The sequence below is a fragment of the Pseudophryne corroboree genome, unplaced genomic scaffold (assembly GCF_028390025.1).
Source record: "Pseudophryne corroboree isolate aPseCor3 unplaced genomic scaffold, aPseCor3.hap2 scaffold_1183, whole genome shotgun sequence".
Classification (NCBI taxonomy): Eukaryota; Metazoa; Chordata; class Amphibia; order Anura; family Myobatrachidae; genus Pseudophryne; species Pseudophryne corroboree.
Genome location: NW_026967808.1, coordinates 105,381 through 132,114, shown reverse-complemented (window position 1 = coordinate 132,114; position 26,734 = coordinate 105,381). Strand labels below are relative to the sequence as shown.

The window sequence follows — 26,734 nt, the reverse complement described above, 5'->3', positions numbered from 1 at the left end:
ACAGAGGGACAAGGGTGCGTATACTCTAGACGACAGTCACAGAGAGTCAGGATTTGTAGTTAAAATCAACGCAAAGGTTCTAAAACACGACAGATTGCTGTCGATAAATGTACTAGAACTCTGTGCATTTTACAATGCAAGAGATAAATGTCCTAGAACATTTTACAATGCAATAAATAATTCGCTTTCAGTCTGACCAAGGATAGACTCTGGTTTTCTCTTCAGAACGAATAAATCTTTCACTTTTTACTAAAGATTTCCGTGGAGAGGAACAACCGTGAGTTTCATGTAATTTAATTTTGTTTTGTTTTTTTCATGCCTGGCTCACGCTGCCCTTAAGCAGTCAAACAAAGCAACGGCAGTTGCATACTCAACAGTGAGAACCAATAAGCCGCATGGCAAGGCGGTAGGTAACTCAAATCTTCAATGGCTCAGAACGCTATTATGTGAAAATGTCAAAAGATCAATCCGTGAGTGGACATCTGTTAGACAGACGATCTCACCCGTCAGGGTTTGGATCTTAAAAACTGGACATTAAATCCACAGGTGTTTCAGATGTAAGTCCACAGAAGGGGGTTACCCTCAAGTATACATGAGGGCATCTCGCCACAATTACAAAAGCTCAGTATGTGTACATCACATTCATGGGGTTATTCAGCATCGTGTATTTGGCTCCACCATTTTCCGCTTCTTTCTTCGTTGCCAAAACGGATCAGAAGACAGTTCGTCACAGTCATACTGGTGGTATCTCATGGGTTTCAGAGAAGTTTGCTTCTCGAATTTTCAAGGAATACTTGCACACGATCTTGGCCCGCTCATAATACGTCCAACCTGTTACATCAGGGAACGTTCTTTTACCCATAGTTACCTAGGTACCTATTATCTATGTACCGCAGCTGCGGTTGACGGGGTGAGGGTTCAGACCGCCCTCTTAAAAAAATAGAGCATTACAGTATCGGTTATACCAACCATGTTACGAAATAGTAAGCCGCTTAAGGCAGCTCATTATTAAAAATTTTAAAAATTTTCGTGTGCTTACATAAGTTGTAAACTTCGGAAGTTTCCAACATCATCCTTCAAGTTACCCGTATTCTGTTAAACGGGATGGGATGGAAAACTGCGTTCATCTGCACTAAGAGTGCAGGTATCTGTGTGGTAAACTTATTTTCAAAGCGTTTGCCTCTAGTTGCGTCTGTAAACATCTTTCTACAAGGTGTCACCAAAGTTCAGACTCTAGTTATCCCACCTACAGCGCCAGGCGATTTCAGGTTGGGTTCAGATTTTCTTACAGTTTCATATTTTGGAACCCTTTCAACAAATGGGGATTAAGTTCTCACTTTGGAAAACATTTTTCTTCTAGCCTTGGTTTCGGCAAGGGTGCTTCGGCAAGGATTTTGTTTTCATATTTGGGTGCCTTGTATTCCAAGCCACCGTATTTGCGTTTCTCATGACAAAGCAGATCTTCGGACGAAAACCGCTTTCGTATTCTTCACATCAATATACCAATAGTGGTTCCTGTGGGGACAGCACATTCTAAAATTCTGAATGTGGTACAAGCGTTACGCGTTTATATATGTACCAAACGACTACAGTACGTGATATGAATACGTTGTTTGTTCTATATGATATTGCAAACTGGGGTTAGCCAGTTTCTCAGCAGACATTATCCAGTTGGATAATAATAATGACTACAAGTCAGGCTTACGTTACGGCTAAGTTACAATCGCCTACGTCAGTGATAGTTCATCCCACAGGTTCTGTGGGAATGTCAGACCCAGCGGGTCGTGGAGCGTCTACGACGCGGCTACATAGCCTTCAGTGCACCACGTTTGTGCACTTTTACATATGAATGGTGAAGCCATCAGCATCTAGCTTTGGCTGCCTACTGTTACAAGTATCAAACAGCTCTCCCGCCCACGAGGGAAGCTTTGGTACGTCCCAAGAGTACTCCAGTGACCCCTAGTGGATGATAAAGAAAATAGGATTTTGGTACTTACCAGGTAAATCCTTTTCTTTGAATCCATAGGGGGCACTGGACGCCCACCCAGAGCAGTTTTACCTGGGTTGTTTTAAGCTCAAGGGAGCTTAGGGTAACAAATTTTACTTAATTGATATTAAGCTCAGAGGAGCTTATGGTAACACATTTTCACCGATGGGTTCAAATTATAAAGGGCTATCTGTTATGGTGTCAACTGTTTAGTTGACAATATGGTTATGGGTCAACATTGTTGTTGTCCGTTATGTTATAGGGATTCTCCATTGTCAACCTCTTCATATCCTGTTCGCTCAGTAAAAAACACTGGCAAAGTACACTGAGGTACTTGGGGATATGGAGGGGGGGAGAGTCCTAAATTTGAATATTCAGTGCCTTTGTTCGGCTACGCCCGTCCATATCCCAAGAGTACTCCAGTGCCCCCTATGGATTCAAAGAAAAGGATTTACCTGGTAAGTACCAAAATCCTATTTTTACTTACCGATAAATCTATTTCTCGTAGTCCGTAGTGGATGCTGGGCGCCCATCCCAAGTGCGGATTGTCTGCATTACTTGTACATAGTTATTGTTACAAAAATCGGGTTATTATTGTTGTGAGCCATCTTTTTTAGAGGCTACTTCATTGTTATCATACTGTTAACTGGGTTCAGATCACAAGTTGTACGGTGTGATTGGTGTGGCTGGTTTGGGTCTTACCCGGGATTCAAGATCCTTCCTTATTGTGTACGCTCGTCCGGGCACAGTACCTAACTGAGGCTTGGAGGAGGGTCATAGGGGGAGGAGCCAGTACACACCATGTGATCCTAAAAGCTTGCTTTTGTGCCCTGTCTCCTGCGGAGCCGCTATTCCCCATGGTCCTGACGGAGTCCCCAGCATCCACTACGGACTACGAGAAATAGATTTATCGGTAAGTAAAATCTTATTTTCTGCCTTGTCGATATGGTTTCAGAGAAAAATTGCGTCTCTGCCTGACGTTCATACTTTAACTCAGCGTGTTCTAAGGATTCAACCTCCCTATGTCCCTCCGGTGGCTCCTTGTGATTTGTCTGTTGTCCTAGATGTCCTGCAAGAGTCTCCGTTTGAGCCTCTTGAGTCTGTGGACCATAAATAGCTTACTCTTAAGGTCTTGTTTTTTGCTGGCTATCGCCTCTGCTAGACGGGTTTCAGACTTGGGTGCTTTGTCATGTCGGTCACCCTTTCTGATTTTTCACCGTGATCGTGCAATTCTTAGAGCTCGCCCTGGTGATTTATCGAAGGTCGTTACACCTTTCCACCTTAACCAAGAGATTCTGGTTCCAACCATTATCTCTCCTGATTTGTCCTCCAAAGAGCGGTCTTTGGATGTGGTACAGGCTCTCCGTATCTATGTGAAGAGAACCGCTTCTCTTAGGAGATCTGATTCTCTCTTTGTACTGTTTGGATTTCACAAACGTGGTTAGCCTGCGATCAAGCAAACTTTGGCCAGATGCATTAGAATGGTGATTGCACATGCTTATGTACAGGCTGGTCTCTCAGCTCCTGCTACTATCAAGGCCCATTCTACTCTGTCTGTCGGACCTTCTTGGGCGGCCCAACGTGGCGCGACCCTCGAACAATTGTGCAAGGTGGCTATGTGGTCCTCAGTGAACACGTTCATTAGGTTCTATGCCTTCGATACTTCCGCCTACCAGGATGCCTCCTTTGGACGCTGGGTTCTTGTACCCGCTACAGTGCGTCCCCCTCCCATGAGGAACTGCTTTAGGACATCCCCGATGTTATTCCTGTGGAATACCAGTGCACCCTGCTGCAGAAAGAGATTTATGGTAAGAACTTTCCTTTGTTAAATCTTTCTGCGAGGTTCACTGGGTTCCACAGGGTGCCCACCCTGACTCACTTGGCTTCTTTGGGTTTGTATGGCATTAGCCGCTGACACTTCTCCTGTAGTGAGAATGTGGTGTATGTGGCTACTAACTACTGTCGTCTCTTTTACCTGCTACTGCATTGGACTGGTTAACTAAACTGAGCTCCTGTGCCTGGAGGCGGGGTTATAGAGGAGGCGGCGATATGCATCCTGGGAACAGTCAAAGCTTTAGCCTGTTGGTGCCTCGGATCAAGATCCTACTCTACAACCCGATGTTATTCCCTGTGGAATCCCGTGTACCTCGCAGAAAGAGATTTAACAAAGGTAAGTTCTTACCATAAATCTCCTTTTATACCATATACGACCCATCTCTGCCAATATAGATACTGATCCCCTATACCATATGCTCCCCTTTCCTGCCAATATAGGTACTGACCCCTTATACCATATACACTCCTTTCCTGCCAATATAAGTACTGACCCCTTATACCATATACTCGCCTTTCCTGCTAATATAGGTACTGACCCCTTATACCATATACACCCCTTTCCTGCCAATATAGGTACTGACCCCTTATACCATATACACCCCTTCCCTGCCAATATAGGTACTGATCCCTTATACCATATACACCCCTTCCCTGCCAATATAGGTACTGACCCCTTATACCATATACACCCCTTCCCTGCCAATATAGGTACTGACCCCCTATACCATATACACCCCTTCCCTGCCAATATAGGTACTGACCCCTTATACCATATACACCCCATCTCTGCCAATATAGGTACTGACCCCTTATACCATATACACCCCTTCCCTGCCAATATAGGTACTGACCCCTTATACCATATACACCCCTTCCCTGCCAATATAGGTACTGACCCCTTATACCATATACACCCCTTCCCTGCCAATATAGGTACTGACCCCTTATACCATATACACCCCTTCCCTGCCAATATAGGTACTGACCCCTTATACCATATACACCCCTTCCCTGCCAATATAGGTACTGACCCCTTATACCATATACTCCCCTTCCCTGCCAATATAGGTACTGACCCCCTATACCATATACACCCCTTCCCTGCCAATATAGGTACTGACCCCTTATACCATATACACCCCTTCCCTGCCAATATAGGTACTGACCCCCCTATACCATATACACCCCTTCCCTGCCAATATAGGTACTGACCCCTTTATAGGATATACACCACTTCCCTGCCAATATCGGTACTGACCCCTTATACCATATACACCCCTTCCCTGCCAATATAGGCACTGACCCCTTATACCATATACACCCCTTCCCTGCCAATATAGGCACTGACCCCTTATACCATATACACCCCTTCCCTGCCAATATAGGTACTGACCCCCTATACCATATACACCCCTTCCCTGCCAATATAGGTACTGACCCCCTTATACCATATACACTCCTTTCCTGCCAATATAGGTACTGACCCCTTATACCATATACACCCCTTCCCTGCCAATATAGGTACTGACCCCTTATACCATATACACCCCTTCCCTGCCAATATAGGTACTGACCCCTTATACCATATACACCCCTTCCCTGCCAATATAGGTACTGACCCCTTATACCATATACACCCCTTCCCTGCCAATATAGGTACTGACCCCTTATACCATATACTCCCCTTCCCTGCCAATATAGGTACTGACCCCCTATACCATATACACCCCTTCCCTGCCAATATAGGTACTGACCCCTTATACCATATACACCCCTTCCCTGCCAATATAGGTACTGACCCCCTTTACCATATACACCCCTTCCCCGCCAATATAGGTACTGACCCCCCTATACCATATACACCCCTTCCCTGCCAATATAGGTACTGACCCCTTTATAGGATATACACCACTTCCCTGCCAATATCGGTACTGACCCCTTATACCATATACACCCCTTCCCTGCCAATATAGGCACTGACCCCTTATACCATATACACCCCTTCCCTGCCAATATAGGCACTGACCCCTTATACCATATACACCCCTTCCCTGCCAATATAGGCACTGACCCCCTATACCATATACACCCCTTCCCTGCCAATATAGGTACTGACCCCCTTATACCATATACACTCCTTTCCTGCCAATATAGGTACTGACCCCTTATACCATATACTCGCCTTTCCTGCCAATATAGGTACTGACCCCTTATACCATATACACCCCTTCCCTACCAATATAGGTACTGACCCCCTATACCATATACACCCCTTCCCTGCCAATATAGGTACTGACCCACTATACCATATACGCCCCATCTCTGCCAATATAGATACTGTCCCCTTATACCATATACACCTCTTTCTTGCCAGTACAGGTACTATGACATGTATGTGTGTGTATGTAATATGTATACCTGGCTTTCTCCCACAGATATCCGTGACACTGTAAACTACAAGGAAGTAATGAAGCAGTATCCTTACAGTAACGCTACACAGTGCGTACATCACATAATACACAGTGCCATGTCCTGTGCTCCGGGGAAGGTGCGGCCCTGTACTTGTAGTGGTGACACATTGTGTACACGAGTGCTCGGGGGAAGGTGCGGCCCTATACTTGTAGTGGTGACACATTGTGTACACGGGTGCTCGGGGGAAGGTGCGGCCCTGCACTTGTAGTGGTGACACGTTGTGTACACGGGTGCTCGGGGGAAGGTGCGGCCCTGTACTTGTAGTGGTGACACATTGTGTACACGGGTGCTCGGGGGAAGGTGCGGCCCTGCACTTGTAGTGGTGACACGTTGTGTACACGGGTGCTCGGGGGAAGGTGTGGCCCTGTACTTGTAGTGGTGACACGTTGTGTACACGGGTGATCAGGGGAAGGTGTGGCCCTGTACTTGTAGTGGTGACACGTTGTGTACACGGGTGATCAGGGGAAGGTGCGGCCCTGTACTTGTAGTGGTGACACTTTGTGTACACGTAGTGTTCACTCTAGGAGTGAAAAGGGGCAGGGCGCCGGAGTCCGGGGGCACATGTGCCGCGCGCGCGTCCGAAATGGGGGCGCGTCCACGCAAATTAGGGGGCGTGGTCACGCCTCCGTCATTTTAGGGGGCGGCGCGGCCCACAGACGCTACGATAGAGAGCGTCTGTGGCCGGCGACGTCACTGTTGGGGGCGTGCCCAGCACCTCCGTCGGTGCTGGGCTTCCCCCAGCCCTCTCCCAATGCGTGAATGGATGCCGCGCGCATGCGCACGGCATCTATACACGCCGGGAGGGCAGGGAGCGGGCGGCTGTTCTAGCAGGGCGCCGCAAAAGGGGCAGGGCGGGTTTTGCCTGTTAAAAAACGGGCAGGGCGCGGCGCCCTGCTAAAACAGCCTAGAGTGAACACTAGTACACGGGTGATCAGGGGAAGGTGCGGCCCTGTACTTGTAGTGGTGACACATTGTATACACGGGTGCTCCAGGGAAGGTGCGGCCCTGTACTTGTAGTGGTGACACGTTGTGTGCTCGGGGGAAGGTGCGGCCCTGTACTTGTAGTGGTGACACGTTGTATACACGGGTGCTCCGGGGAAGGTGCGGCCCTGTACTTGTAGTGGTGACACATTGTGTACACGGGTGCTCAGGGGAAGGTGCGGCCCTGTACTTGTAGTGGTGACACGTTGTGTGCTCGGGGGAAGGTGCGGCCCTGTACTTGTAGTGGTGACACGTTGTATACACGGGTGCTCCGGGGAAGGTGCGGCCCTGTACTTGTAGTGGTGACACATTGTGTACACGGGTGCTCAGGGGAAGGTGCGGCCCTGTACTTGTAGTGGTGACACATTGTATACACGGGTGCTCCAGGGAAGGTGCGGCCCTGTACTTGTAGTGGTGACACGTTGTGTGCTCGGGGGAAGGTGCGGCCCTGTACTTGTAGTGGTGACACGTTGTATACACGGGTGCTCCGGGGAAGGTGCGGCCCTGTACTTGTAGTGGTGACACATTGTGTACACGGGTGCTCAGGGGAAGGTGCGGCCCTGTACTTGTAGTGGTGACATGTTGTGTGCTCGGGGGAAGGTGCGGCGCTGTACTTGTAGTGGTGACACGTTGTGTACATGGGTGCTCGGGGGAAGGTGCGGCCCTGTACTTGTGACGCGTTGTATACACGGGTGCTCGGGGGAAGGTGCGGCCCTGTACTTGTAGTGGTGACACGTTGTATACACGGGTGCTCGGGGGAAGGTGCGGCCCTGTACTTGTAGTGGTGACACGTTGTATACTCGGGTGCTCGGGGGAAGGTGCGGCCCTGTACTTGTAGTGGTGACACGTTGTATACTCGGGTGCTCGGGGGAAGGTGCGGCCCTGTACTTGTAGTGGTGACACGTTGTATACACGGGTGCTCGGGGAAGGTGCGGCCCTGTACTTGTAGTGGTGACACGTTGTATACACGGGTGCTCGGGGGAAGGTGCGGCCCTGCACTTGTAGTGGTGACACGTTGTATACACGGGTGCTCGGGGGAAGGTGCGGCCCTGTACTTGTAGTGGTGACACGTTATGTACACGGGTGCTCGGGGGAAGGTGCGGCGCTGTACTTGTAGTGGTGACACGTTATGTACACTGGTGCTCGGGGGAAGGTGCGGCGCTGTACTTGTAGTGGTGACACGTTGTATACACAGGTGCTCGGGGGAAGGCGCGGCCCTGTACTTGTAGTGGTGACACGTTGTATACACGGGTGCTCGGGGGAAGGTGCGGCCCTGTACTTGTAGTGGTGACACGTTGTATACACGGGTGCTCGGGGGAAGGTGCGGCCCTGTACTTGTAGTGGTGACACGTTGTATACACAGGTGCTCGGGGGAAGGTGCGGCCCTGTACTTGTAGTGGTGACACGTTATGTACACGGGTGCTCCGGGGAAGGTGCGGCCCTGTACTTGTAGTGGTGACTCTGGCTTCTGCCTCATTGCTAGTAATATGTACTGGAACATTATAGACAGGAACGGGGGCCCTTAGTTGTGTGTATGGGAGTAATGGGACCTGTTTTTGTGGGTTTGGGAGAATAGGGGGACATTCGGTTTGCAGTTGGAACAGGGACCCTTGGTTGTGGTGTTGGGAGGAGCGGGGAGAATGAGGCTCCCACTTCTGGTACCTCCCCATACGTCGTCCACACGTCAGCTCTTCTGTTCACTTTGTGCCTCCTGAGCTGGTGCCTCAGATATGGTCTAGGGCCCAATGGTGGAATTGTCACTTCTCTCAACCTGTTTGCTACACGGTTTGACCAGGTAAGTCCTGAATGCCACTGAACACGGCAGAGTGCGTGTAGAGCGTGTTGTATGTGCAGTTCACGTATCGGCTCTTCCTGCAGGTGGTGAAGTTCATAGAGAAGAGGCAGGAGAACTGTCAGTAAGTACCTCTCCCCCGTCACCAGCACTCACCCACCTGCTGATCTGCGCTCTTACCCTATGTGTCCCCTCTCTCCCCAGGTATGTGCTGATAGACACGCCGGGACAGATTGAGGTCTTCACATGGTCCGCCTCCGGGTCCATCATTACAGAGACCTTGGTGAGTCTCGCTGTGAGGATACGGGGAGGGGGGGGGTCTCTGTGGTCCTGACTGGTGTGGTTTCCTTTCCAGGCCTCCTCCTTCCCCTCGGTGGTGGTCTATGTCATGGACACGTCACGCAGCACCAATCCGGTCACTTTCATGTCCAACATGTTGTACGCCTGCAGGTAGGTGTGAGAAGTGCTGCGAGGTGACTGCTCTCCGGCTGTCACTGACATTGTTTCCCTTCTCTTCCAGCATCATGTATAAGAGCAAACTGCCATTCATTGTGGTCATGAACAAGGTGCGTCATCAATACTGCTATAGCAACCCTCCGTTCCCCTCATTCATAGTGCAGAAGACACGTTACTTGTGCTGCGTCATGTAGGAATGTAAAGAGGTGATGAGGTGTGGTTTACAGTATTATAAATGCAATACAACGCTCAGACATGTATAACTGATCAAAGATCCTCTGGTATGGTTGCGGGGATAAGGCAGTATTGATTCATCGCGCGCAGACAGTAATAACTGATCTCAGATCCTCTGTAGAATGGATGCAGGGATAAGACAGTAACAGTCCATCACTCGCAGACAGGAATAACTGATCACAGATCTGCTGTAGTATGAATGCGGGGATAAGACTGTAACAATCGCTCGCAGACAGGAATAACTGATCACAGATCTGCTGTAGTATGGATCCGGGGATAAGGCAGTAACAATCCATCACTCGCAGACAGGAATAACTGATCACAGATCCACTGACTAGAATGGATGCAGGGATAAGACGGTAACAATCCATCACTCACAGACAGGAATAACTGATCACAGATCTTCTGTAGAATGGATGCGGGGATAAGACTGTAACAATCCATCACTCACAGACTGGAATAACTGATCACAGATCCACTGTAGTATGGATGCAGAGATAAGACTGTAACAATCCATCGTTTGCAGACATGAATAACTGATCACAGATCTGCTGTAGTATGAATGCGGGGATAAGACGGTAACAATCACTCGCAGACAGGAAAAACTGATCACAGATCTGCTGTAGTATGTATCCGGGGATAAGGCAGTAACAATCCATCACTCGCAGACAGGAATAACTGATCACAGATCCACTCACTGTAGAATGGATGCAGGGATAAGGTGGTAACAATCCATCACTCAGACAGGAATAACTGATCACAGATGTGCTGTAGAATGGATGCAGGGATAAGACTGTAACAATCGTTCGCAGACAGGAATAACTGATCACAGATCTGCTGTAGAATGGATGCGGGGATAAGGCGGTAACAATCCATCACTCAGACAGGAATAACTGATCACAGATCTGCTGTAGTATGGATGTGGGGATAAGGCAGTACTGATCTATCTCTTGCAGACTGATATAATCGATCACAGCTTTGCTGTGGAATGGATGCAGGACTTTGAGAGCTTCCAGGATGCTCTGAACCAGGAGACGTCCTATGCCAGTAACCTGACTCGTTCCATGAGCCTGGTTCTGGATGAGTTCTACAATGCTCTGCGGGTAATGCTGGTGTAACATACGTGGTGGGAGCGTGTGTAGCTTAACGTGTGGGTTACTAAGTCATGTGTACGCTGTTTAGGTTGTCGGGGTCTCGGCAGTGACGGGTGCTGGAATGGACGAGTTCTTTGTGAAGGTGTCTGAGGCAGCAGATGAATATGAGAGGTAAGAGAGGAGCGCCTGGGGTGGGGTGTCCGGGAGCTGCAGAACTGTCTGCTTCACAGGGTGACGTCATTACTTGGGTTACATGGGCAAGTATTGGGACTACAGTGCAGGAATGATGTGTTACTGTGCACTGGCCACTAGATGGCACATGAGGACCCATTGGCATTAGGCCACCATTACTGATTTGCTGCTGTTATTACTATCTTACATTATTACCCTCTTCTGTTCGCTCTACAGTAACTGCCTTGTTCCTTACCTTTTGCAGAGAATACCGTCCGGAATATGAGCGCCTGCGTCAGGCTGCGGTACGTTCTTATTCCCACATGTAGACAGTGTATTAGACAGACCACCTGTCCTGTATTCCAGGCAGTACAGAGAAGGGTACAGGCTGCATTAGGTTGTTGAGATGTGAGATCAGAGATTTGTAGAAGACCTTAGTGATACGCACCCATCACGTGGAAGATCAGAAACTGGAGGTGGCCAGGATACAGGCATGTGGGGGTTCCGGATAGATGTGTCGGGTAGGGACATAGCGAGGTTGGAATTGATGGCTAGCCTGTGACAGACTGAGAACATGGTAGAGACATGCGCTGGGTGAGATCCGTGGTGGATCATTATCAAAGCCAGTTAAATGGTGCAGGGTTGGGTTAGAGAGGAGGCTTATGAGCGGTGGAGAAGCAGGGACATGCTGGTGGAGAGAGGAGACCTGAGCAGTGGAGGACAGAGTAGTGACACACCAGGGTATGCAATAGAGAGGATACCTGAGTGGTGGAGGACAGAAGAGAGACATGGCGGTGGGGATTGTAATACAGAAGATGACCTGTGCGGTGACCTGAGCTGTGGAGAACAGGGTAGAGACTTGCTGAGGGACTGGGAAAGAGGAGACTTGAGCAGTGGAGGACAGAGTAGGAACATGCTGGTGGAGAGGGGAGATCTGAGCAGTGGAGGACAGAGTAGGAATATGCTGGTGCAGAGGAGATCTGAGCGTTTGAGGACAGAGTAGGGATATGCTGGTGGAGAGAAGAAACCTGAGCAATGGAGGACAGAGTAGGGATATGCTGGTGGAGAGAAGAAACCTGAGCAATGGAGGACAGAGTAGGGATATGCTGGTGGAGAGAAGAAACCTGAGCAATGGAGGACAGAGTAGGGATATGCTGGTGGAGAGAAGAAACCTGAGCGGTGGAGGACAGAGTTGGGATATGCTGAAGGAGAGGGGAGATCTGAACGGTGGAGGACAGAGTAGGGATATGCTGGAGGAGAGAGGAGATCTGAGCAGTGGAGGACAGAGTAGGAACATGCTGGAGGAGAGGGGAGATCTGAGCTCTGGAGGACAGAGTAAGGACATGCTGGTGGAGGGAAGAAACCAGAGCAGTGGAGAACGGAGTAGGAATATGCTGGTGGAGAGAGGAAATCTGAGCGGTGGAGGACAGAGTAGGGACATGCTGGAGGAGAGGGGAGGACAGAGTAGGAATATGCTGGTGCAGAGAGGAGATCTGAGCTGTGGAGGACAGAGTAGGGATATGCTGGTGGAGAGAAGAAACCTGAGCGATGGAGGACAGAGTAGGGATATGCTGGTGGAGAGAGGAGACCTGAGCAGTGGAGGACAGAGTAGTGACACACCAGGGTATGCAATAGAGAGGATACCTGAGTGGTGGAGGACAGAAGAGAGACATGGCGGTGGGGATTGTAATACAGAAGATGACCTGTGCGGTGACCTGAGCTGTGGAGAACAGGGTAGAGACTTGCTGAGGGACTGGGAAAGAGGAGATCTGAGCAGTGGAGGACAGAGTAGGAACATGCTGGAGGAGAGGGGAGATCTGAGCTCTGGAGGACAGAGTAAGGACATGCTGGTGGAGGGAAGAAACCAGAGCAGTGGAGAACGGAGTAGGAATATGCTGGTGGAGAGAGGAAATCTGAGCGGTGGAGGACAGAGTAGGGACATGCTGGAGGAGAGGGGAGGACAGAGTAGGAATATGCTGGTGCAGAGAGGAGATCTGAGCTGTGGAGGACAGAGTAGGGATATGCTGGTGGAGAGAAGAAACCTGAGCGATGGAGGACAGAGTAGGGATATGCTGGTGGAGAGAAGAAACCTGAGCGGTGGAGGACAGAGTTGGGATATGCTGGAGGAGAGGGGAGATCTGAACGGTGGAGGACAGAGTAGGGATATGCTGGAGGAGAGAGGAGATCTGAGCAGTGGAGGACAAAGGACATGCTGGTGGAGGGAAGAAACCAGAGCAGTGGAGAACAGAGTAGGAAAATTCTGGTGGAGAGAGGAAATCTGAGCGGTGGAGGACAGAGTAGGGACATGCTGGAGGAGAGGGGAGGACAGAGTAGGAATATGCTGGTGCAGAGAGGAGATCTGAGCTGTGGAGGACAGAGTAGGGATATGCTGGTGGAGAGAAGAAACCTGAGCGATGGAGGACAGAGTAGGGATATGCTGGTGGAGAGAAGAAACCTGAGCGGTGGAGGACAGAGTAGGGATATGCTGGTGGAGAGAGGAGATCTGAGCTGTGGAGGACAGAGAAGGGACATGCTGGAGGAGAGGGGAGATCTGAGCTCTGGAGGACAGAGTAGGGACATGCTGGTGGATAGGAGGAGATCAGTGGCTGACGGATAACGGGGCAGGCACAGAAGTTGGAGAAATGTCAGACTAACGCATACGTCCTGCCCGGTCTTATTCCCTGAGACAGGAGGAGGAGCAGAGGAAGGAGCAGCAGGAGCAGTTAAACAGACTGCACAGGGATATGGGATCTGTGTCTCTGGATCCTGGACAGCCCGCCGGTAATTACTGGGGAATAGGGGTTTGGAATTGGTTACATACTGCATTACACCATCCTCTGCCTATAGACGCTGGGCAATGTCAGACTCTCTATTCCTTGGTTGCTCTTTATCACGGCCAGGTGAAGACGAGGAGGCTGCAGGGCCATCAGATCTGATCTTCACCCGAGGGAACGTGGAGGATGAGGAAGCAGAGGACAGTGACACTGATGATATCGATCATTCTGGTGAGTCGTCCTATTGAGTCATGTAGGTATACTGGTAGGGCAGCATGGTAGCACAGTGTGCAGCATTGCTATCTTCAGCAACAGGGTGTTTGGTTTGTTTTCCACCATGACTGTGTGGAGTGTGTGTCCTACCCATGTTAGCATGGGTTACCTGGTCTCCTGCCAGTACCCAGCAGCACAGAGTATATCAGGAGATGAGTGATGTGTCAGTGAGGACAGGGCTGCATGTGACAGGGGCAGTGACATGATGTGAGGAGGGGAATGGAGGCAGCAGGAAGCCACAGACTGAGAGTTATATAGTGGGAGGAGCAGGGTCCCCAGCAGCACAGAGTATATCAGGAGATGAGTGATGTGTCAGTGAGGACAGGGCTGCATGTGACAGGGGCAGTGACATGATGTGAGGAGGGGAATGGAGGCAGCAGGAAGCCACAGACTGAGAGTTATATAGTGGGAGGAGCAGGGTCCCCAGCAGCACAGAGTATATCAGGAGATGAGTGACGTGTCAGTGAGGACAGGGCTGCATGTGACAGGGGCAGTGACATGATGTGAGGAGGGGAATGGAGGCAGCAGGAAGCCACAGACTGAGAGTTATATAGTGGGAGGAGCAGGGTCCCCAGCAGCACAGAGTATATCAGGAGATGAGTGATGTGTCAGTGAGGACAGGGCTGCATGTGACAGGGGCAGTGACATGATGTGAGGAGGGGAATGGAGGCAGCAGGAAGCCACAGACTGAGAGTTATATAGTGGGAGGAGCAGGGTCCCCAGCAGCACAGAGTATATCAGGAGATGAGTGACGTGTCAGTGAGGACAGGGCTGCATGTGACAGGGGCAGTGACATGATGTGAGGAGGGGAATGGAGGCAGCAGGAAGCCACAGACTGAGAGTTATATAGTGGGAGGAGCAGGGTCCCCAGCAGCACAGAGTATATCAGGAGATGAGTGATGTTAGTGAGGACAGGGCTGCATGTGACAGGGGCAGTGACATGATGTGAGGAGAGGAATGGAGGCAGCAGGAAGCCACAGACTGAGAGTTATATAGTGGGAGGAGCAGGGTCCCCAGCAGCACAGAGTATATCAGGAGATGAGTGATGTGTCAGTGAGGACAGGGCTGCATGTGACAGGGGCAGTGACATGATGTGAGGAGGAGAATGGAGGCAGCAGGAAGCCACAGACTGAGAGTTATATAGTGGGAGGAGCAGGATCCCCAGCAGCACAGAGTATATCAGGAGATGAGTGATGTGTCAGTGAGGACAGGGCTGCATGTGACAGGGGCAGTGACATAATGTGAGGAGAGGAATGGAGGCAGCAGGAAGCCACAGACTGAGAGTTATATAGTGGGAGGAGCAGGGTCTCCAGCAGCACAGAGTATATCAGGAGATGAGTGATGTGTCAGTGAGGACAGGGCTGCATGTGACAGGGCAGTGACATGATGTGAGGAGGAGAATGGAGGCAGCAGGAAGCCACACACACCGAGTTATATAGTGGGAGGAGCAGGGTCTCCAGCAGCACAGAGTATATCAGGAGATGAGTGATGTGCCAGTGAGGACAGGGCTGCATGTGACAGGGGCAGTGACATAATGTGAGGAGAGGAATGGAGGCAGCAGGAAGCCACAGACTGAGAGTTATATAGTGGGAGGAGCAGGGTCCCCAGCAGCACAGAGTATATCAGGAGATGAGTGATGTGTCAGTGAGGACAGGGCTGCATGTGACAGGGGCAGTGACAGGATGTGAGGAGGAGAATGGAGGCAGCAGGAAGCCACAGACTGAGAGTTATATAGTGGGAGGAGCAGGGTCTCCAGCAGCACAGAGTATATCAGGAGATGAGTGATGTGTCAGTGAGGACAGGGCTGCATGTGACGGGCGCAGTGACATGATGTGAGGTGGAGAATGGAGGCAGCAGGAAGCCACAGACTGAGAGTTATATAGTGGGAGGAGCAGGGTCTCCAGCAGCACAGAGTATATCAGGAGATGAGTGATGTGTCAGTGAGGACAGGGCTGCATGTGACAGGGGCAGTGACATGATGTGAGGAGGAGAATGGAGGCAGCAGGAAGCCACAGACTGAGAGTTATATAGTGGGAGGAGCAGTGTCCCCAGCAGCACAGAGTATATCAGGAGATGAGTGATGTGTCAGTGAGGACAGGGGCAGTGACATGTGTGTCATAGTGACAGTGAGTGGACCTTCCCGCAGCTATACTCATTATAAGTACGTCCCTCGATCAGTCATTATCTGTGGTTTCCATACACACCCTCTGTATAAGGATGTCCGTTGCTCTGTATCTCCCCCCACCCGAGTGGCTGCCATTGGATTCTGCCCGGGCGTGTGGTATTGTGACAGTGTCTGTACCTGGATAATACTGGCATTTATTGTGTTGTTATATAGTCTGTGGTGTATAAAGTGTTTTGCTGGTTTCAGTTGTTGCTGCGTTGTCTCTGTATTCCGGTACGGGCAGTGGGGAGAGGACAGTGCGATTGTGTTCCTGTAATAACCTCAGTATGCCCCTGAGTACTATATGTGCTGTGTATTACGTGTGCCAGTCACCTCTGCTGTCTCTCCATCCAGTGGCGGAGGCCAGGCTCGAGGAACCGGCTTTTCAGAACTTTCTCCAGCAGACACAGAACAAGTATCGGGAAAAGGTCGGCAAATGATAGGTGACCCTTCCAGCTCGGAGGAAGGGTGAGGATGTCGGCGGGTGAGTCGGCGTCCGAGGTCTGAAGACACCGGAGATGTGCGGCACTGCGCGGCCAGGTTCCCTCTCACCTCCTCAGGACGCTGTTCTGCTACACATTGGTGTGGATGAAGTGTGAGCTTCTCGCCAGCACTCGCTGACTGCACAGATATCTGTTATTTTACCTGCAATATGAAACACAATCTTATTTCTTAAAAAAAAACAAAAAAAACCCCCAAAAAAACAGTAGTAATTATATTTTAGTGCGTTGTTGGATGTACAGACTGGAGGGAGTGGAAGCAGCAGGACACCATTGTATGAATAGAATCCTGGGCTCATACCAGTGTAATGTTATTTTTTGTTATAAATAAAAATATTATGTTTTAAACAACTCGCCAAGAGAAAGTCCCTCCCGAGTCAGCGAGAGTCTGTGTGACGGATAGGAGGAAGGGGAATGTGTTTGAGGGGTGCTGGGACAGGTCATACGCGAGGGGGCGGCCGCTATAATGTGGACGCTGGTCCCATGAGCAGCTATCCCGCAGCACTATGGGGTCAGTACCCCAGCCTCCCGCAGCACTATGGGGTCAGTACCCCAGCCTCCCGCAGCACTATGGGGTCAGTACCCCAGCCTCCCGCAGCACTATGGGGTCAGTACCCCAGCCTCCCGCAGCACTATGGGGTCAGTACCCCAGCCTCCCGCAGCACTATGGGGTCAGTACCCCAGCCTCCCGCAGCACTATGGGGTCAGTACCCCAGCCTCCCGCAGCACTATGAGGTCAGTACCCCCAGCCTCCCGCAGCACTATGAGGTCAGTACCCCCAGCCTCCCGCAGCACTATGAGGTCAGTACCCCCAGCCTCCCGCAGCACTATGAGGTCAGTACCCCAGCCTCCCGCAGCACTATGAGGTCAGTACCCCAGCCTCCCGCAGCACTATGAGGTCAGTACCCCCAGCCTCCCGCAGCACTATGAGGTCTGTACCCCAGCCTCCCGCAGCACTATGAGGTCTGTACCCCAGCCTCCCGCAGCACTATGAGGTCTGTACCCCAGCCTCCCGCAGCACTATGAGGTCTGTACCCCAGCCTCCCGCAGCACTATGAGGTCTGTACCCCAGCCTCCCGCAGCACTATGAGGTCAGTACCCCAGCCTCCCGCAGCACTATGAGGTCAGTACCCCAGCCTCCCGCAGCACTATGGGGTCAGTACCATGTGCTGCGTAGTGTCTGCTAGTAACCCCTGCCATCCACATTACAATCTGTGTCTCTACAGTCATCATACGGCATCTGCGCACATTGTATCCGCGGCCACTATTGCTGTAGAACACGATCACTAGTCCGCTCCTTCCTGTCACCCGCCATCAAACTTCCAGGTTCTTTATGGGTCTGTCTAACCCAGGGGTGGGCAATAACTGTCCCTGCAGCTGCTTTGGGACTACACATGCCAGCATGCCCTGACACAGTTTTGCTATCGGCATGCTAGGAGCAGGTGGAGGGCCGCTTATTAGCCACCCCTGGTCTCACCCCTCAGACATATCGACGTGCCCCAGAACCGTGTTGGGTTGTGGGGAAGGAAGCGGCTTTGGGACAGCTAGGGTTCAGTAGGCAGTACTCTGACATATCTTATGTATGAGAGCACATGGTGACAGAGGTAAGTGTACGTTTTTCTATTATTATACCCCACCCCCCGGCAGAAGAGGGTATACCTACTGCCATACTGTATATGCACCGCACTCTAATAACCCAGGACGCAGAGGCCGGTGCCAGGTGGTGTGTAGTCCAGGCAGAAGAGGGTATACCTACTGCCATACTGTATATGCACCGCACTCTAATAACCCAGGACGCAGAGGCCGGTGCCAGGAGGTGTGTAGTCCGGGTAGAAGGGGGTATACCTACTGCCATACTGTATATGCACCGCACTCTAATAACCCAGGACGCAGAGGCCGGTGCCAGGAGGTGTGTAGTCCGGGTAGAAGAGGGTATACCTACTGCCATACTGTATATGCACCGCACTCTAATAACCCAGGACACAGAGGCCGGTGCCAGGAGGTGTGTAGTCCGGGCAGAAGAGGGTATACCTACTGCCATACTGTATATGCACCGCACTCTAATAACCCAGGACGCAGAGGCTGGTGCCAGGTGGTGTGTAGTCCGGGCAGAAGAGGATATACCTACTGCCATACTGTATATGCACCGCACTCTAATAACCCAGGACACAGAGGCCGGTGCCAGGAGGTGTGTAGTCCGGGCAGAAGAGGGTATACCTACTGCCATACTGTATATGCACCGCACTCTAATAACCCAGGACACAGAGGCCGGTGCCAGGTGGTGTGTAGTCCGGGCAGAAGAGGGTATACCTACTGCCATACTGTATATGCACCGCACTCTAATAACCCAGGACGCAGAGGCCGGTGCCAGGAGGTGTGTAGTCCGGGCAGAAGAGGGTATACCTACTGCCATACTGTATATGCACCGCACTCTAATAACCCAGGACGCAGCGGCCGGTGACAGGAGGTGTGTAGTCCGGGCAGAAGAGGGTATACCTACTGCCATACTGTATGTGCACCGCACTCTAATAACCCAGGACACAGAGGCCGGTGCCAGGAGGTGTGTAGTCCGGGCAGAAGGGGGTATACCTACTGCCATACTGTATATGCACCGCACTCTAATAACCCAGGACGCAGAGGCCGGTGACAGGAGGTGTGTAGTCCGGGCAGAAGAGGGTATACCTACTGCCATACTGTATGTGCACCGCACTCTAATAACCCAGGACGCAGAGGCCGGTGCTAGGAGGTGTGTAGTCCGGGCAGAAGAGGGTATACCTACTGCCATACTGTATATGCACTGCACTCTAATAACCCAGGACGCAGAGGCCGGTGACAGGAGGTGTGTAGTCCGGGCAGAAGAGGGTATACCTACTGCCATACTGTATGTGCACCGCACTCTAATAACCCAGGACGCAGAGGCCGGTGCCAGGAGGTGTGTAGTCCGGGCAGAAGAGGGTATACCTACTGCCATACTGTATATGCACCGCACTCTAATAACCCAGGACACAGAGGCCGGTGCCAGGTGGTGTGTAGTCCGGGTAGAAGAGGGTATACCTACTGCCATACTGTATATGCACCGCACTCTAATAACCCAGGACGCAGAGGCCGGTGACAGGAGGTGTGTAGTCCGGGCAGAAGAGGGTATACCTACTGCCATACTGTATATGCACCGCACTCTAATAACCCAGGACGCAGAGGCCGGTGACAGGAGGTGTGTAGTCCGGGCAGAAGAGGGTATACCTACTGCCATACTGTATATGCACCGCACTCTAATAACCCAGGACGCAGCGGCCGGTGACAGGAGGTGTGTAGTCCGGGCAGAAGAGGGTATACCTACTGCCATACTGTATGTGCACCGCACTCTAATAACCCAGGACACAGAGGCCGGTGACAGGAGGTGTGTAGTCCGGGCAGAAGAGGGTATACCTACTGCCATACTGTATGTGCACCGCACTCTAATAACCCAGGACACAGAGGCCGGTGACAGGAGGTGTGTAGTCCGGGCAGAAGAGGGTATACCTACTGCCATACTGTATGTGCACCGCACTCTAATAACCCAGGACGCAGAGGCCGGTGACAGGAGGTGTGTAGTCCGGGCAGAAGAGGGTATACCTACTGCCATACTGTATGTGCACCGCACTCTAATAACCCAGGACGCAGAGGCCGGTGCTAGGAGGTGTGTAGTCCGGGCAGAAGAGGGTATACCTACTGCCATACTGTATATGCACTGCACTCTAATAACCCAGGACGCAGAGGCCGGTGACAGGAGGTGTGTAGTCCGGGCAGAAGAGGGTATACCTACTGCCATACTGTATGTGCACCGCACTCTAATAACCCAGGACGCAGAGGCCGGTGCCAGGAGGTGTGTAGTCCGGGCAGAAGAGGGTATACCTACTGCCATACTGTATATGCACCGCACTCTAATAACCCAGGACACAGAGGCCGGTGACAGGAGGTGTGTAGTCCGGGCAGAAGAGGGTATACCTACTGCCATACTGTATATGCACCGCACTCTAATAACCCAGGACGCAGCGGCCGGTGACAGGAGGTGTGTAGTCCGGGCAGAAGAGGGTATACCTACTGCCATACTGTATGTGCACCGCACTCTAATAACCCAGGACACAGAGGCCGGTGACAGGAGGTGTGTAGTCCGGGCAGAAGAGGGTATACCTACTGCCATACTGTATGTGCACCGCACTCTAATAACCCAGGACGCAGAGGCCGGTGCTAGGAGGTGTGTAGTCCGGGCAGAAGAGGGTATACCTACTGCCATACTGTATATGCACTGCACTCTAATAACCCAGGACGCAGAGGCCGGTGACAGGAGGTGTGTAGTCCGGGCAGAAGAGGGTATACCTACTGCCATACTGTATGTGCACCGCACTCTAATAACCCAGGACGCAGAGGCCGGTGCCAGGAGGTGTGTAGTCCGGGCAGAGGAGGGTGTACCTACTGCCATATTGTATATGCACCGCACTCTAATAACCCAGGACGCAGAGGCCGGTGCCAGGAGGTGTGTAGTCCGGGCAGAAGAGGGTATACCTACTGCCATACTGTATGTGCACCGCACTCTAATAACCCAGGACACAGAGGCCGGTGCCAGGAGGTGTGTAGTCCGGGCAGAAGAGGGTATACCTACTGCCATACTGTATGTGCACCGCACTCTAATAACCCAGGACGCAGAGGCCGGTGCTAGGAGGTGTGTAGTCCGGGCAGAAGAGGGTATACCTACTGCCATACTGTATGTGCACCGCACTCTAATAACCCAGGACGCAGAGGCCGGTGCTAGGAGGTGTGTAGTCCGGGCAGAAGAGGGTATACCTACTGCCATACTGTATGTGCACCGCACTCTAATAACCCAGGACGCAGAGGCCGGTGCTAGGAAGTGTGTAGTCCGGGCAGAAGAGGGTATACCTACTGCCATACTGTATATGCACTGCACTCTAATAACCCAGGACGCAGAGGCCGGTGACAGGAGGTGTGTAGTCCGGGCAGAAGAGGGTATACCTACTGCCATACTGTATGTGCACCGCACTCTAATAACCCAGGACGCAGAGGCCGGTGCCAGGAGGTGTGTAGTCCGGGCAGAAGAGGGTATACCTACTGCCATACTGTATATGCACCGCACTCTAATAACCCAGGACACAGAGGCAGGTGACAGGAGGTGTGTAGTCCGGGCAGAAGAGGGTATACCTACTGCCATACTGTATATGCACCGCACTCTAATAACCCAGGACGCAGCGGCCGGTGACAGGAGGTGTGTAGTCCGGGCAGAAGAGGGTATACCTACTGCCATACTGTATGTGCACCGCACTCTAATAACCCAGGACACAGAGGCCGGTGACAGGAGGTGTGTAGTCCGGGCAGAAGAGGGTATACCTACTGTCATACTGTATGTGCACCGCACTCTAATAACCCAGGACGCAGAGGCCGGTGCCAGGTGGTGTGTAGTCCGGGTAGAAGAGGGTATACCTACTGCCATACTGTATGTGCACCGCACTCTAATAACCCAGGACGCAGAGGCCGGTGCCAGGTGGTGTGTAGTCCGGGTCGAAGAGGGTATACCTACTGCCATACTGTATATGCACCGCACTCTAATAACCCAGGACACAGAGGCCGGTGCCAGGTGGTGTGTAGTCAGGGCAGAAGAGGGTATACCTACTGCCATACTGTATGTGCACCGCACTCTAATAACCCAGGATGCAGAGGCCGGTGCCAGGTGGTGTGTAGTCTGGGTAGAAGAGGGTATACCTACTGCCATACTGTATATGCACCGCACTCTAATAACCCAGGACGCAGAGGCTGGTGCCAGGTGGTGTGTAGTCCGGGCAGAAGAGGGTATACATACTGCCATACTGTATATGCACCGCACTCTAATAACCCAGGACACAGAGGCCAGTGCCAGGTGGTGTGTAGTCCGGGCAGAAGAGGGTATACCTACTGCCATACTGTATATGCACTGCACTCTAATAACCCAGGACGCAGAGGCCGGTGCCAGGTGGTGTGTAGTCCGGGCAGAAGAGAGTATACCTACTGCCATACTGTATGTGCACCGCACTCTAATAACCCAGGACGCAGAGGCCGGTGCCAGGTGGTGTGTAGTCCGGGTAGAAGAGGGTATACCTACTGCCATACTGTATATGCACCGCACTCTAATAACCCAGGACACAGAGGCCGGTGCCAGGTGGTGTGTAGTCCGGGCAGAAGAGGGTATACCTACTGCCATACTGTATGTGCACCGCACTCTAATAACCCAGGACGCAGAGGCCGGTGCCAGGTGGTGTGTAGTCCGGGTAGAAGAGGGTATACCTACTGCCATACTGTATATGCACCGCACTCTAATAACCCAGGACGCAGAGGCTGGTGCCAGGTGGTGTGTAGTCCGGGCAGAAGAGGGTATACATACTGCCATACTGTATATGCACCGCACTCTAATAACCCAGGACACAGAGGCCGGTGCCAGGTGGTGTGTAGTCCGGGCAGAAGAGGGTATACCTACTGCCATACTGTATATGCACCGCACTCTAATAACCCAGGACGCAGAGGCCGGTACCAGGTGGTGTGTAGTCCGGGCAGAAGAGGGTATACCTACTGCCATACTGTATGTGCACCGCACTCTAATAACCCAGGACGCAGAGGCCGGTGCCAGGTGGTGTGTAGTCCGGGCAGAAGAGGGTATACCTACTGCCATACTGTATATGCACCGCACTCTAATAACCCAGGACACAGAGGCCGGTGCAAGGAGGTGTGTAGTCCGGGCAGAAGAGGGTATACCTACTGCCATACTGTATGTGCACCGCACTCTAATAACCCAGGACGCAGAGGCCGGTGCCAGGTGGTGTGTAGTCCGGGTAGAAGAGGGTATACCTACTGCCATACTGTATGTGCACCGCACTCTAATAACCCAGGACGCAGAGGCCGGTGCCAGGTGGTGTGTAGTCCGGGTAGAAGAGGGTATACCTACTGCCATACTGTATATGCACCGCACTCTAATAACCCAGGACACAGAGGCCGGTGCCAGGTGGTGTGTAGTCCGGGCAGAAGAGGGTATACCTACTGCCATACTGTATGTGCACCGCACTCTAATAACCCAGGACGCAGAGGCCGGTGCCAGGTGGTGTGTAGTCCGGGTAGAAGAGGGTATACCTACTGCCATACTGTATATGCACCGCACTCTAATAACCCAGGACGCAGTGGCTGGTGCCAGGTGGTGTGTAGTCCGGGCAGAAGAGGGTATACATACTGCCATACTGTATATGCACCGCACTCTAATAACCCAGGACACAGAGGCCGGTGCCAGGTGGTGTGTAGTCCGGGCAGAAGAGGGTATACCTACTGCCATACTGTATATGCACTGCACTCTAATAACCCAGGACGCAGAGGCCGGTGCCATGTGGTGTGTAGTCCGGGTAGAAGAGGGTATACCTACTGCCATACTGTATATGCACCGCACTCTAATAACCCAGGACACAGAGGCCGGTGCCAGGTGGTGTGTAGTCCGGGCAGAAGAGGGTATACCTACTGCCATACTGTATGTGCACCGCACTCTAATAACCCAGGACGCAGAGGCCGGTGCCAGGTGGTGTGTAGTCCGGGTAGAAGAGGGTATACCTACTGCCATACTGTATATGCACCGCACTCTAATAACCCAGGACGCAGAGGCTGGTGCCAGGTGGTGTGTAGTCCGGGCAGAAGAGGGTATACATACTGCCATACTGTATATGCACCGCACTCTAATAACCCAGGACGCAGAGGCTGGTGCCAGGTGGTGTGTAGTCCGGGCAGAAGAGGGTATACATACTGCCATACTGTATATGCACCGCACTCTAATAACCCAGGACACAGAGGCCGGTGCCAGGTGGTGTGTAGTCCGGGCAGAAGAGGGTATACCTACTGCCATACTGTATATGCACTGCACTCTAATAACCCAGGACGCAGAGGCCGGTGCCAGGTGGTGTGTAGTCCGGGCAGAAGAGAGTATACCTACTGCCATACTGTATGTGCACCGCACTCTAATAACCCAGGACGCAGAGGCCGGTGCCAGGAGGTGTGTAGTCCGGGCAGAAGAGGGTATACCTACTGCCATACTGTATATGCACCGCACTCTAATAACCCAGGACACAGAGGCCGGTGCCAGGAGGTGTGTAGTCCGGGCAGAAGAGGGTATACCTACTGCCATACTGTATGTGCACCGCACTCTAATAACCCAGGACGCAGAGGCCGGTGCCAGGAGGTGTGTAGTCCGGGCAGAAGAGGGTATACCTACTGCCATACTGTATGTGCACCGCACTCTAATAACCCAGGACGCAGAGGCCGGTGCCAGGAGGTGTGTAGTCCGGGCAGAAGAGGGTATACCTACTGCCATACTGTATATGCACCGCACTCTAATAACCCAGGACACAGAGGCCGGTGCCAGGAGGTGTGTAGTCCGGGCAGAAGAGGGTATACCTACTGCCATACTGTATGTGCACCGCACTCTAATAACCCAGGACGCAGAGGCCGGTGCCAGGAGGTGTGTAGTCCGGGCAGAAGAGGGTATACCTACTGCCATACTGTATATGCACCGCACTCTAATAACCCAGGACACAGAGGCCGGTGCCAGGTGGTGTGTAGTCCGGGCAGAAGAGGGTATACCTACTGCCATACTGTATGTGCACCGCACTCTAATAACCCAGGACGCAGAGGCCGGTGCCAGGTGGTGTGTAGTCCGGGCAGAAGAGGGTATACCTACTGCCATACTGTATGTGCACCGCACTCTAATAACCCAGGACGCAGAGGCCGGTGCCAGGTGGTGTGTAGTCCGGGCAGAAGAGGGTATACCTACTGCCATACTGTATGTGCACCGCACTCTAATAACCCAGGACGCAGAGGCCGGTGCCAGGTGGTGTGTAGTCCGGGCAGAAGAGGGTATACCTACTGCCATACTGTATGTGCACCGCACTCTAATAACCCAGGACGCAGAGGCCGGTGCCAGGTGGTGTGCAGTCCGGGCAGAAGAGGGTATACCTACTGCCATACTGTATATGCACCGCACTCTAATAACCCAGGACACAGAGGCCGGTGCAAGGAGGTGTGTAGTCCGGGCAGAAGAGGGTATACCTACTGCCATACTGTATGTGCACCGCACTCTAATAACCCAGGACGCAGAGGCCGGTGCCAGGTGGTGTGTAGTCCGGGTAGAAGAGGGTATACCTACTGCCATACTGTATGTGCACCGCACTCTAATAACCCAGGACGCAGAGGCCGGTGCCAGGTGGTGTGTAGTCCGGGTAGAAGAGGGTATACCTACTGCCATACTGTATATGCACCGCACTCTAATAACCCAAGACACAGAGGCCGGTGCTAGGAGGTGTGTAGTCCGGGCAGAAGAGGGTATACCTACTGCCACACTGTATGTGCACCGCACTCTAATAACCCAGGACGCAGAGGCCGGTGCCAGGTGGTGTGTAGTCCGGGTAGAAGAGGGTATACCTACTGCCATACTGTATATGCACCGCACTCTAATAACCTAGGACGCAGAGGCTGGTGCCAGGTGGTGTGTAGTCCGGGCAGAAGAGGGTATACATACTGCCATACTGTATATGCACCGCACTCTAATAACCCAGGACACAGAGGCCGGTGCCAGGTGGTGTGTAGTCCGGGCAGAAGAGGGTATACCTACTGCCATACTGTATATGCACCGCACTCTAATAACCCAGGACGCAGAGGCCGGTGCCAGGAGGTGTGTAGTCCGGGCAGAAGAGGGTATACCTACTGCCATACTGTATGTGCACCGCACTCTAATAACCCAGGACACAGAGGCCGGTGCCAGGAGGTGTGTAGTCCGGGCAGAAGAGGGTATACCTACTGCCATACTGTATATGCACCGCACTCTAATAACCCAGGACACAGAGGCCGGTGCCAGGTGGTGTGTAGTCCGGGCAGAAGAGGGTATACCTACTGCCATACTGTATGTGCACCGCACTCTAATAACCCAGGACGCAGAGGCCGGTGCCAGGTG

At 52.1% G+C, this 26,734-nt stretch overlaps 1 protein-coding gene and 1 non-coding gene across 2 annotated transcripts in view; both read left to right on the top strand.

Moving 5' to 3' along the window:
• GPN1 (GPN-loop GTPase 1) overlaps positions 1 to 17,085 on the top strand; it is a 41,407-nt gene extending 24,322 nt beyond the window's left edge. Inside the window, exons 2-13 of the mRNA XM_063950703.1 lie at positions 6,259 to 6,298; positions 9,005 to 9,071; positions 9,155 to 9,192; positions 9,273 to 9,351; positions 9,424 to 9,518; positions 9,589 to 9,634; positions 10,715 to 10,861; positions 10,941 to 11,023; positions 11,289 to 11,328; positions 13,714 to 13,804; positions 13,924 to 14,028; positions 16,589 to 17,085. Coding sequence (XP_063806773.1) covers positions 6,291 to 6,298; positions 9,005 to 9,071; positions 9,155 to 9,192; positions 9,273 to 9,351; positions 9,424 to 9,518; positions 9,589 to 9,634; positions 10,715 to 10,861; positions 10,941 to 11,023; positions 11,289 to 11,328; positions 13,714 to 13,804; positions 13,924 to 14,028; positions 16,589 to 16,674 — 885 coding nt within the window. The 5' untranslated portion in view covers positions 6,259 to 6,290 and the 3' untranslated portion in view covers positions 16,675 to 17,085. The remainder of the gene's footprint in view (positions 1 to 6,258; positions 6,299 to 9,004; positions 9,072 to 9,154; positions 9,193 to 9,272; positions 9,352 to 9,423; positions 9,519 to 9,588; positions 9,635 to 10,714; positions 10,862 to 10,940; positions 11,024 to 11,288; positions 11,329 to 13,713; positions 13,805 to 13,923; positions 14,029 to 16,588) is intronic.
• LOC134990577 (U5 spliceosomal RNA) lies at positions 205 to 321 on the top strand. The gene has a single exon (XR_010195350.1). It is a non-coding gene; the product is annotated as a U5 spliceosomal RNA (small nuclear RNA).
• Positions 17,086 to 26,734: the final 9,649 nt, after the last annotated feature.